The sequence below is a fragment of the Eptatretus burgeri genome, chromosome 1, assembly GCF_056783735.1.
Source record: "Eptatretus burgeri isolate ZD-2024b chromosome 1, Ebu_testis_v1, whole genome shotgun sequence".
NCBI lineage: Eukaryota > Metazoa > Chordata > Myxini > Myxiniformes > Myxinidae > Eptatretus > Eptatretus burgeri.
Window position 1 is genome coordinate 90,177,937 of NC_140961.1, and position 13,261 is coordinate 90,191,197.

A 13,261-nucleotide genomic window follows, 5' to 3' on the forward strand; every position below is an offset into this window, starting at 1 on the left:
CATACCTCCACAAAGCTGAACAGTATGTACCACTGCCAGCCTGGATCTGCATCCGGACCATTTAGCCACATCAATAACCAAAATATAACTGGCTTGTTATTTTCACCAACACAACTCATCCACCAAGTTTTGTCATAAACTGTCCACAACTTTTTAAAATACCATAGAAAATATTGTCTTTAGCCCATCTAGAAATGGGGAAAAATCACTTCAAAAATCATTTGAATCCAGAACAGAATCTTGATCGTCACCAAAATGAATCAATTCGTCCTTGCCATACACCCAACATGTCTGCCAGGTTTTGGCCAAATCATTCTCTAACTTTTTGAGATATCTTGCCATATAATCAGTTTTGACACAATCACTCAATGGTGAAGAATGACATAAAATTTATTTAATCCAGATCCAGATCCAGATCCGGATCTTCACCAAAATCTAATCATGGTTTGCATTGGCAGGAACAATCATGTGAGTGGCAGAAGGGTTGTTGTTCTGTGTGGATTATGTGGTTTTACCGTATGAGACATAATTTGCGGCAATATTCACCATCGTAGTCAGGGAATGCATCTGATGTATAAATGATGAATGTGGTCGTTATTTGTTGGATATCTCTTGGTGTACCATCTTGGTGAGAGCAAATATGCCTAAAATCCAGATTGATGGCTCCGTTTGATGTTTAACTGATGTCAACCATTTACTCTTTGTCTGTTTGATAGTCACTGGGTCGAGGCCTCTACATTGGATGCATCACTTTGGTGTTGGATTGTGTCAAATGGGGTTGTTGGCGTGCTTGTCACACTCCACATGTTTAGATTTTCCTGCTGATTACATTAAGTTCCTTGAGATTGAATGGTTTGTATTAGCAGGAACATTCGTCTGGGTGGCAGACCATGGTTGTTCTCTGCATATTATGCAGTTTTACTGTGAGACATAATCTGTGGTGTTGCTCACCATGAGTCAAGATGTGCGTCTGATGTGTAAACAACAAATGTGGTCATCATTGATTAGATATTTATTCGTGTGCCATCCTGATGAGGGCAAATAAGCTCGAAATCCAGATCGGTGGAATTCTCATTCTATATGTTTTGGTATATCTATCTATAATTACAGCAATCTGTGTTTGTGTGTGTGTGTGTGTGTGTGTGTGTGTGTGTGTGTCTGTGTGTCTGTGACCGCTGTTTCTCGACAACCACTGGTCTGATCTAATTGAAATTTGCCAGGTATATTGCTGGGGACCTGAGAATGTGACTTTTCAAGGTTTGAGATTAATCGGACAAGTACTTCCCAAGTTATGGCCATTTATTTACCAACCAATGACAGGACATGTTGCTGCGTGGGCGTGGCCGATGGGGGAGGAGAACATCAACCGCGGTACCCATTACGGGTTTCAACGTACGGACTTCCGGATCATGATGACTTTGTGTATTCCAATAATTTCTCGATTACTTATAAGCATTTATAGAAAATGCTACAAGTTATGATTGTTTTCATATTAGATGGTGTATAATTTCGGTAACATCAGAGTTAGCTGGGATGCTGCGAAGCAGGAAGTAAAAAAAAAATTTGCACATAAGTTTTTTTTTGTCCCCCCTCTTCTCTTTGTGTTTTTCCTTGCGATGACATTCTGAAAAGGCAAAATACGTTGGTGCTAATTGAATCATTAGCCATTAAAACTCAATTGCTAATTATAGCAAAGGCAGTGAGCTTCATACTTAACGCGTGCACGTGAGAGAATAGGAAACAACAACAACACAATACCCCTGGCAATTTGGAATCCGTGTCGTTGGCTATGACCCTTTTGCTTCCGGTTTCTTTTAAACGTTGTGCGGTGTATAAACACGATTGCGTTTTATTTCTATCTCATGAATATTACTTCACATGTGCACATGAGAGAATAGGAAACAACAACGACAACAACAACAACAACAACACAATACCCTGGCAATTTGGAATCCGTGTGGTTGGCTATGACCCTTTTGCTTCCGGTTTTTTTTTGTTTCTGGTTTTTTTTTTTGTTTCCGGTTTTTGTCATGGGGAATGATGCATGCCGGGAGATAAAGGCATCGTCGGAGACATGTAAGACCCAAATAATATCAGACATGGTGTATATTTCCTCCACTGATTTTAATAAAGATATCTCCTGCATCATCCAAAAATATTTTTTATCGTGATTTACGTTATTTGATCGCTCATCCCAAATCCAGGCCGAAGTAACCGGAAATTGCGTATACAGTTTTGAACAAGTTATAGGTAAAGTCAGAAGCGAATGTAAGAAGAATACTATGTTCGCTTTTTTTATATGAGATCCTGTTCTTGGCGGTGTCGTTGTCGTTGTGAAGGTAATGTTGAGGAAATTTTTTTTTTCAGATGAGATCCTGTTCTTGGTGGTGTAGTTGTCGTTGTGAAGGTAATGTAGAGGAAATTTTTTTTTTCAGATGAGATCCTGTTCTTGGCTGTGCAGTTGTAGTTGTGAAGGTAATGTTGAGGAAATTTTTTTTTCAGATGAGATCCTGTTCTTGGTGGTGCAGTTGCCGTTGTGAAGGTTATGTTGAGGAAATTTTTTTTTCGGATGAGAGCCTGTTCTTGGCGGTGCAGTTGTCGTTGTGAAGGTAATGTTGAGGAAATTTTTTTTTTCAGATGAGATCCTGTTCTAGGTGGTGTAGTTGTCGTTGTGAAGGTAATGTTGAGGTAATATATATGTTTTTTCAGATGAGATCCTGTTCTTGGCGGTGCAGTTGTTGTGAAGGGAATGTTGAGGTATAATGTTGAGGTAATATTATTTTTTTTTCAGATGAGATCCTGTTCTTGGCGATGTAGTTGTTGTGAAGGTAATGTTGAGGTATAATGTTGAGGTAATAATTTTTTTTTTAGATGAGATCCTGTTCTAGGCGGTGTAGTTGTCGTTGTGAAGGTAATGTTGAGGATTTTTTTATATTTTTTTAGATGAGATCCTGTTCTTGGCGGTGCAGTTGTTGTGAAGGGAATGTTGAGGTATAATGATGAGGTAATAATTTTTTTTTTAGATGAGATCCTGTTCTAGGCGGTGTAGTTGTCGTTGTGAAGGTAATGTTGAGGATTTTTTTTTATTTTTTTAAGATGAGATCCTGTTCTAGGCGGTGTAGTTGTTGTTGTGAAGGTAATGTTGAGGTAATATTTATTTTTTCAGATGAGATCCTGTTCTAGGTGGTGTAGTTGTTGCTGTGAAGGTTATGTTGAGGTAATATCTATTTTTTTCATAGCAGAAAGACTTTAATTTGATATATTTAAGAAGCGAATGGAAGAATAATTCTACGTTCACTTCTAGGCTTTGCCTATTCCATATTCGTAACTGCGATATGCGAACTTCCGGACAGTGAGGACTTAACTTCTGGACTTCCGGATCGTGACGAGTACTGTATTCTTTCTTGATTTTTTCTCGATTTATCAACTTACTGACTTTCTGTATTCTTTCCTTCTCGATTTCTTTCTCGATTTTCTTGAACATAAGGCCCCAATGCAGTCAGTGACGATTACTGTATTCTTTCTCGATTTTTTTTAATCGATTAATCGACTTACTGTATTCTTTCTTTCTCGATTCTGTACTTTCTCGATTTCTTTCTCTATTTTCTTAAGCACAATGCCCCAATCCAGTCGTCGTTTACGACAGCGAAGGAAGGAAGCTGCACATCATGCACGCGCAATGGAATCTAACGAAGCACGAGCTGCTCACTTGACACACAACGCAACGCGCATGACAAGGCGTCATCCTGCTGAAACGGATGAAAAACGAGCTGCTCGCTTGGCAGACAACACTGAACGCGAGGCAAGGCGTCGTGCAGAAGAAACGGATGAAGAACGAGCTGCTTGCTTGACACGCGATGCTATGCGTGTGACAAGGCGTCGTGCAGCTGAAACGGATGAAGAACGAGCTGCTCGCTTGGCACGTACGGCCACACACATATGTGCACGCATGTATGGGCATGCACTAGTATATACACATACTTTATTATCCTGCCAAACTGATTTAAGTGGAAATAAGTTTTTAATCTGTACATGTGAAGCTGAAATCATTCCAAGATTATTTTTTCATTTCTTTTTTTTTTCAGTGTGGTAATTGTATTGGAGATATATTTTAATGGTAATGTGACTTTTAAGCTTTATGTCGCAATTGTTATGTGCAGCTTGTAACTTGTAAAAGTAAGAAATAACAAAAAAAAAAAAACATGAAGTTTGTCAGTTTTATCCCTCTCACTGGAAATTTTACAAATCTCACCCTGCTTATCATATAACCAACCTGTTCACCAAATTTTGGCCAAATCCAACCAAAACCTTTTGCAAACAGGCAGACAGGGGTGAAAACATATCATCCATCCACCTTTGATGGTGGTGGTAACTGGTAATAGGCCAATGACATTCCTATAGTTAGTGCTGTCTTTTTATCCTCAAGTAAAAATATGGTATGATTTGGAAAGGTGAAATTAAATTTACTTGTTTCAAAAAACATGAAACAAGATCGGGCATTTGGTTGAGGACATACCTCTGCCAGGCTGATTAGTTTACCGTTTGTATCCCACTGATAGGCCAGATCTGGATTCGGACCTGAACTAAAATTTAATCGGCTTGGTCTTGTCACCTAACCAACTAATTTACCAAGTTTTGTCAGTCCATAACTTTTTCAGATATTGTGCAATATCGTTTTCGCTTGATAAGATTTCAGATATTGTGCTATATCATTTTAGCCTGATCACTCAATGGCGAAGAATCACTTAAAAAATTCTCGTATCTGGATCCGGATTCAGATCTTCACCAAAATCGAACTTATTCTTCCACGTTCCATACCCAACCTGCCCACCAATTTTTGGCTAAATCCATCCCCAAATTTTTCAGAAATCTTCCTATATGTCGTTTTCGGCCACATTTCTCAATAGTGAAAAATCACAAAAAAAATTCTCAGATCCACATCCAGATTTGTATCGTCACCAAAATCTAATAATTTCATCTACGTCACATTCCCCAGCTCTCTACCAAATTTCGTCCGAATTGGTCCCCAACTTTTTGAGATATCCTGTTCACAAACAAACAGACAAACAGAGACAAGAGTGAAAACATCACCTCCATCCACCTTCGGTGGTAGAGGTAATGAGACCATTAGTTAAGGGATTTATTAATAAGCAAAAAGCATCATCTGTATACCAGTAGATATTTTGGATGATGTGACAATCATAACGATTTGTTTAATTTGACTATTTTGTCCCCAATTCTTGTATTCCATGAATTTTTTTTTTATGAATGAAGAAACAAATACTTCATTCCATTCTTACCTGAGGAACAAAAGAAAGTGCCAGTAAATGAGCTGATATCACAGAAAGTATAGATGATGAGGGACCAATTACAACTTGGTAAAGACAGGATGTATTTGCATCCGATTCCTGTTGCATGAATTGTAATGTTGCTTCAACTGTTTTCGGTAATCCAAGGCAGGAATCATATATGACATGACCAATTGTGATGTTCGGCAGGAGAGATGTCTTCATATTTATTTCATTTATAGCAAAAACCATGATCATTGCTTGCATGAGACCTGTATATGAAATGCTGTAAAAAATAAATCAACGATCATGCAGCATCAGATAAAGCAAACGGCATCAGATGAGACAAAAATTCACAGAACGCATCCTTTGTGTGAAAAAACAAAGCAAACAAACAACAAATTGATGTGCACTTGACACAAATCAGAGTGTGCACTATATAAACAGATATGGTTCAATCAGAAGTGTCTTACTGAAGACAGCCATGATATTGAGGAGGCATGTTCAAAATTTCTTTCTTGTTTTCTTCTCCAAAATGTATGGGGAATATGCCCCCAGCCATGATATCTCCGAGTGCTGTTATTCCACTGCGTTGTTGCCCAGAAGGAAACTTACAGCGATTGCTTCTAACAGGATGAAGTAAAAATGTCCATAACAAAAGTTTTGTGATAAAAATATGCTCCATATTCCTGGTAGTAATGAATGAAACTGAATTAAATTACTGATGATCACCTTGAAGCAGTTTACTGCCAAGCACCACCTCCTGTCTCTTTTAAGCAGGTAAAAGTGTAAAAGCGATAATTATCAAGTTTTTATTTGTAGGTTTCCATGGTTTATTCTTTGCTTGAGTGAATTCACTGAATATATGGATATGTTTTGTACATTTGGGAGTTGTAAATATCAAAATTAATTATTTGCACTTTGTGGAGATTTATCTCTTGAGCTCATTACAATGGTTATGTTCTAATGTAAGGCAATCTTTCATTATTTGACAAGATGAATAATCTCCCCCTTTCGTATATTAAAGGTTGGTTACATAATATGAAAAAGTGCAACATGTTTGCATTTTTAATTTATCCTTCATTCTCGTTTATTGATTGTATTTTTCTGTTCTGACTTTTATTGTTGTAACTTCAATTTAACGTTTCAACTTACTTAACTTCACTCTTCAGTGTTCAAAATGACAGGTTTTTTTCCCCTCCGCAATTCTGGCCCGATGTATCAATGGTGAAAAATCACTTTAAAAAATATGACTTAGGAAAACATTACCTCTCTAATACCATAAACTATAGCAACTGAGAGATGTGGTTTGCTGACCAGAAATATTGTTGGGAATAGATGGGATGTTTCACCAAAGTTGATAACACCAACAAAATCAAGCATATCGCTCAAACACGGTTGTTGCTGTTGAACGACAATGAAAATTTTCTGAACATATATTTATTTGTTTGCAATAAGACATACATGAAGATGATTAACCAAATTCTTCAGACTCCACTTTTAAATGGCAATGCCTTACCATGAACAAAATTATGAGTTTCAGCAGAGCAGCTGTATTCGTAATATGTAACAATCATACAAGCTACTAAACTCAGTCAAAAGCACTCAAATCACAGTTTTTAACTTCGTCGTCTTATTCTGTGTCATGTTGAAACTCCTGTTTCTCAATTGTTGCAACCATTTCTCAAGTTATTTCGTTGATAATTCGAGCAGAGAATGAGTGGTCTGCACGAGGAGTACGAGATAATTAAAAGAAGAAGAAAATGTTTCTTTTAATTGATGTGAAAGATGAAAAGGTGATGAGGTTTCGGGCTTTACCCTCTGTTTGAAGAAAAAGGGGTTTAAGAGGTATTCTCAAAAGTTAGTGTTAATTCTTTCTCAAAAGTTAATGTTTAAAAAGATGATTTCTCAAAGTTAATTAGGGTCAGTTACTTGCTCATTATTCGAGAGCCTGGTGTTGGCGCAGTGGTTAGGGCAGTGGCTTGGGATCCAAAAGGTCCTGAGTTCAAGCCCCGTTGGGCCACTGAATTAATACACCAGGGGGTTGACTCAGCCTGTCATCCTTCAGAGGTCGGCGAAATGAGCACCAATATACTGGGCCAGTGTATAACCCGGTTAAAATAGGTGTACCATATCCCTGTGTCATAAGACGCGACCAGGGTTGCATCAGGAAGGGCATCCGGCGTAAAACGTGCCAAATCACGATGCGGATCATACGGATGATCCGCTGTGGCGACCCCTAATGGGAGCAGCCAAAAGAAGAAGAAGACTTGCTCATTTACGAGTATATACAGTAGCCGGCAAAAATATTCACCCCTGCCCCTTTTTTTCCAATAATGCCACATTTAGATGAATCACAAATTATGCAGAAACAATTTTTCCAAATGAACATTTTTATTCATAACTGAAGAGGCCAAACTAAACACTGTAAAAGGTGAAAGAGGTTACATGTCAGAAATACCTGCAAAAAACATTTTCAAATCAAAATTCACTGGTTGCAAAATTATTCAGCTCCTTCGGACAGCATTTGGTGGAAGCACTTTTTGCAATCAACTTCGGATTTTGCAATCAATCAAGATTGGATCTTCGGAGCTGATCCAATCAACAGAAATTAAATACAATTTACTATAAGGACAAATAAAATAAAAAATAAATACCAGATGATAGTCCCCCCACCGCTTCCTTTTTTGAAGCTGCCTCCATTGAAAAAAAAAAAATTGTTATTTTGTCAAATATCAAGAGAAAAAAAAACAAAAAAAATTGCACCTGTGACCGAAGGAAGCTACGCAGTGGAACTGCTGCACCACTTAAAAAGTAGCCCCATGGGGGACTGATGGTTACTTCCCCAACAGGCTAAACAATAAACCCCAAACTAAATAATATCACAAAAAACGAAACAACACAAGAAAACGTAAATATCAACAAACGAGAAGCAAACAAAACACGGTGGGTTATAAAGGTTCTTCTTCATTTTCAAAGAGAGATGGATGGAAGGAAGGACATAGGTATATTGAAACGGTTTGTACCACTTAAAATTTCATATCTTCGTGTATGACTATTTTGCCATTCTTTGAATTGATCATTTTCCCAATGTGGATGCTGAATTTTTATAACTTCTAATGAGCATCTACCAAGTTGGACCAGGGATCGCTGGTGAGTCCACATCCCACATATGCAAATCTGTGTATTAAATGTTTACTTGTGATAACCATGCACATGCACGGGATAGCAGTACAACATAGCTGGTAGCAGACGACAGACCGTACATGGGGAATGACAAAAATACGCATTGTGCAAAATGTAAGTGGTACTATGGAACGCCAAGACTTCCCAAACATTGTCAGCATGTCCGCTAAGTGCCACAGCAATTTCGTAGGGATCGTGTGACGGCGAGCCGAGTTTTTAGTGTGCAAGCTTGGTATTATAATGGAGATTGTAGATCTACAAAGAAAGATGACCGAGGCAAAATTTTTCATATGCTCGAAGTGTGTAGTTTTTTGTATTTTGCCATAGATTTATTATATATTTGTTTAGAACTGTGGATTGTATTTTTAATTGGCCGAGTGAGCGTGTACGTGAGGTATGAAGTATGTGACCCACATCATATTTGTTTGGGGATGGAAAACTGACATATTTGTTACATGACTCATGTCACTTTTTTTTTTTGGTTGGGGGGGTGGGGGGGGGGGGGTTGGTCAGTAAAATAAAAAAATCTGTCATGTCGGGTCCATGATTTGCCGGTTACTAAAATCCGGCAGCTATTTTGAAAAAGTAATAATAATAATAATGATAAAAAGGGCCTCCTCCTTCCTTTTTAAAAAGAATCCAGATGATCAACTGGTATTTTTTTATTATTTGGCTTAATCATAAGGATGTTTTACCAAAGTTGATAACACCAACATAATCAACTAAATAATCTTTTTCTTCATCATGACTTTCTCATCTAACTCTCCTCCCTGGTATTATTTTTGAAGAGAGTATTGATGTAAGTTATTATTTCTTCATTTACATCCTCATTAGATTTATCTCAACAGTCCTCACAACCCTTATTTCACCACTTTCATCCCACACCACAGAATATCAAACATATCGTCACGTCTGAGACTCCGTTAACACACTTTGCCTCAGTGAGGAGACCTTTCGTCTGCACTGCATTCAGTTATTATTCTTTACCGTCGCCCAAATGAGCTGAAATTGACAGCACACTGATGGGAAGCAGATGGCTCAAACAAGTTTTCTTACCCTTCAAAGGTTTTATTTTGTATTGAATATGGGAGGAAAAGGTGCTCGAGAAAAGCAGTTCGGAACAAACCAAGCAAATCAAAAGACAAAAAGAGGAGAATGGAGACACAAAAACTTATGAGCAGAAATAAATTGCAAAACCTTACCCTCTCTCGGCACAACAGATCACACTCATACAAACATTAAGTTTTGCAGCCAGGGACTTTCCTTTGTCTATGATGTGTCGATGCAGGACTCAATGCAGTCAACTTTTGAAAGAGATGATGAGAGCCATTGATGAAATGAGTCCAGAGACAAGGTAAGCCAGAGATGAGACCTGCCAGCCACTAGGAGCGCCAGCAACGATCAGCTGCTTTGGCGGAAAGTTTTAGGATCCCAGCCGGTGTCCTAAGGTGGGTGGGAGGTTTCATCAAAACCTCAATACAATTATGATTTTGAGTTTTGATCTGTACAAAGCTGCTCCCGATCCCGATGTAATGTCAGATCGTCATTTCTCTTTATTTACCTCACGAGTATTTGTAACATTGTGTGTTGTCAAATAATTGGTATAGTATTAATTTTTGATTGGAATGATGCTGTTTGGAATGAAAATATAGAACAATAGTTTAAAGGAGAATCAGGAAATAATGTGAGTGTTTCCATCCGTGACATTCATGAATTCGGCATTTGCAGATTCACCAAACATCTTTGAAATACTTTATTGAACCTCACCAGTGTTTGTCATGTTGTATTTTGTTATATTAATGGTATAGTATTAATTTGTGATTGGAATGATGCTGTTTGAATGAAAATATAGAGATTGAATTTAAAGCAAAATGAAGGAATCGTGTGAGGGTTCCACCTGTGACATTTGCAGATTCAGCATTTGTGGTTTTGCCAAATTTCGCCAATTTGTAGCCAAAGTCCTTCAAGAACCGGCTGACTCGCCCCTCCCGTGCATAGAATGGGTTATACATTATTGTTATAATGTTATACATTATTGTTATACATTATTCCACTCGTGTTATACATTATTCATGGTGGTAAACCTGATCGTATGCATCGTCTGGTAGCCATAATCTATACTAATAAAAGGCAGTGTGTGTGTGTGTGTGTGTGTGTGTGTGTGTGTGTGTGTGTGTGTGTGTGTGTGTGTGTGTGTGTGTGTGTGTGTGTGTGTGTGTGTGTGTGTGTGTGTGTGTGTGTGTGTGTGTGTGTGTGTGTGTGTGTGTGTGTCCTCCGCAACTCCAAAACTATAAAACATAGCAGCAAAAAACTTTGCATGAACACAAAGAAAACTCCAAGGAAATGCAGGAGTGAAAATTGTGTGTTTGGGTTAATTTTTATACACCCCTTTTGAAAATAATTAACGGCCTTATTTAATTATATCCTTCATCAGGCGATCCTCGGCCACCTCGCCGTCTGGGGTCTTAAGGCATTTCCTGGGAAACCTCGCTGGGGTCTGAAGCCACCATCTTTTTCAGCCTGCTCAACCATGCCTTGACTTGGAACAGGTCGCAATGATTTCTTCATCTAAAGTTTTTTTTTTCACTTTCCTCTCATATTATGCCTGTTCATCATAGCTATGAATAGCTGGGTATATTGCAATGCTTATGAACGCCAAGAGATGCCAGCATTCGTTGCTTTATTTCATTTGCTCATATGAATAACAGAGATAATCTCTTAAACTTACCAGAATTGCAAAATGTAAGCTCCACATTTGAAAGTATCAGCAGTTCCGACTCCCCAAAAAGTGTTGATTTGTCCAATTCGGACATTGCATGGGCGTTTCCGGGTGCATTGTTGTATCGATGGCAATTGGTAATTGCTTGCCAAACCAGGCATTCCGTTAGAGTGCTTGAGTGCTGAAGCCATTTCCTGAGCTGGACAGTGCAGTTTGTATCCCGATCGTGATGTAGAGGTGACAGTTACTAAAAGGTAGAAGAAGGTATGCAGCACACATGGACATGGTACATATGGGAACATTTGGATCTGTATGGACTCTGTGGGTGTGCAGACATGCCATGCTTGTTACTGGTGCCATGGTGACAAAGTTTCGTCCCGTACCTTACGAAGGTTCCATCAGGTTTTCCTTTGTCCTCGCACCTGTTTCTAAAGCATTTGGTTGTCGGATTTGCTTTGAAAAGGTTATATGGTTCACTTTATGAGTTTCAAAGCAAAATATATTTGATCATGCCTGATCTCTGAGCCATTTGCCGAACGTATTTTAACATGTTTTCGAAATTACCGAGCCAATTCATTTTTCTACCCATCACACGCAGCTGTTTATCAAGAATAATGTTTGTGATCATATCCTTGAAACGTCCATATAAATGCAACATTGTTTTTGGGTTGGACAAAGTACATACTGGAGTGAGTAAACACACTGACTCCAACCTGCTGATTCACAAAAATTGCTGATATTGTGTGTGTGTGTGTGTGTGTGTGTGTGTGTGTGTGTGTGTGTGTGTGTGTGTGTGTGTGTGTGTGTGTTTGTGTGTGTGTCGTTGATTAGGATCTACATATGCGGGTTTCAGAATGTGGAATGGAGTCCTCCCATGGTGGGCTCAACATATCCACCTTCATTTCAGTAATGTGTCACGATTCATGGACCAAGCTGTGAAGTTTTATGTTCTCAAAGTTTTGTGCCATGGGTTCTCTTCAGGATCATCCCTGAGCCCCGGACTGCTTCCAAATGTGGTTGCTTTGTTATAATGTTCCCAGGGTTGGTTTTTAGCTCACCTCTAATGTCGTTCTGGGGAGCTTATGGGATGGCACTTTGTCTGTCATCCATCCACAATTACTTGCAACTTCTTCTCAGAAACTACACATGATTTCAATGAAATTTTACCACAACCTTCATCACCCATGATGGCATAAAAAAACGGGATCTGAAGGGGTCTACACAGGGATTTCCTGATTTCCAAGCAGATGGCAGATGACCTTGAGCAAATGAGAGGGTGAATAGAACAGAGAGAGAGAGTGAGCAAGAGCAGAGGTGCAGGTTTTTAGGACACGTGGGCTGATGCCGTCTGGACCGGTTGCAGAATCTGAAGTAAGGTTTGACAGCAAGCTATTCACTAATGAATGGGGTTGGGGATCATTTAATATTACCTTTCATGTTGCTTCAAAGGCTGAGGCACTGAAGAGTGATTTTATTTATTTATTTATTTATTTATTTTCAATTTTTTTTCACATTTTGTTTTATTTCCTTTTTTTGTAATCAAAAAAAAACAAACTTACGTGCACTTTTTTGTCTAAAACACTCCTTTGTACTCACTGATGTACCTCTGAAAGTTTGACAAAGATTCATCATCCATGTCTGAGAAAAATGGCAACACACATTCAAACGGCCCTCATCATAAAGACTTGGGCAAATGGATATGCAAAAATATCCATGTTGTACAAATTTTTTTTCTTTATTTAACATTGAAAGCAATGGGGTACATGGGACTGCTACTACTGTTCTGCGTTGGCCTGTTGTGGAACTATCCAGCACAAGTGGTGCCATATGCAAAGTGATATAGTTTCCACTGATTTCTGATATGTCATTGATTTCCATCAAGACCTTCAGGGACATTAGTCTCTCGAGGTACATGGGAAAGTTTTCCATCCAAAGCACCAGCTCTTTTGAGCACATGAGAAAATTATCCTTGCAAAACAAGGGCTTGTGAACATTTCAGGAAATAAAAATTGGAAAGAAAAAAAAACAACTTGTTTTGCTATTTAGTGGTGTCAAGAGTGTTTATGCT

General features: G+C 38.5%; 1 protein-coding gene across 1 annotated transcript in view; it reads right to left on the minus strand.

Annotated features, from left to right (window-relative positions):
- Window positions 1–5,558, minus strand: part of LOC147034933 (vomeronasal type-2 receptor 1-like) — a 93,891-nt gene extending 88,333 nt beyond the window's left edge. The window contains exon 1 of the mRNA XM_085859447.1: window positions 5,301–5,558. Within this exon, the coding sequence (XP_085715573.1) occupies window positions 5,301–5,555 (255 nt within the window). The 5' untranslated portion in view covers window positions 5,556–5,558. The remainder of the gene's footprint in view (window positions 1–5,300) is intronic.
- Window positions 5,559–13,261: the final 7,703 nt, after the last annotated feature.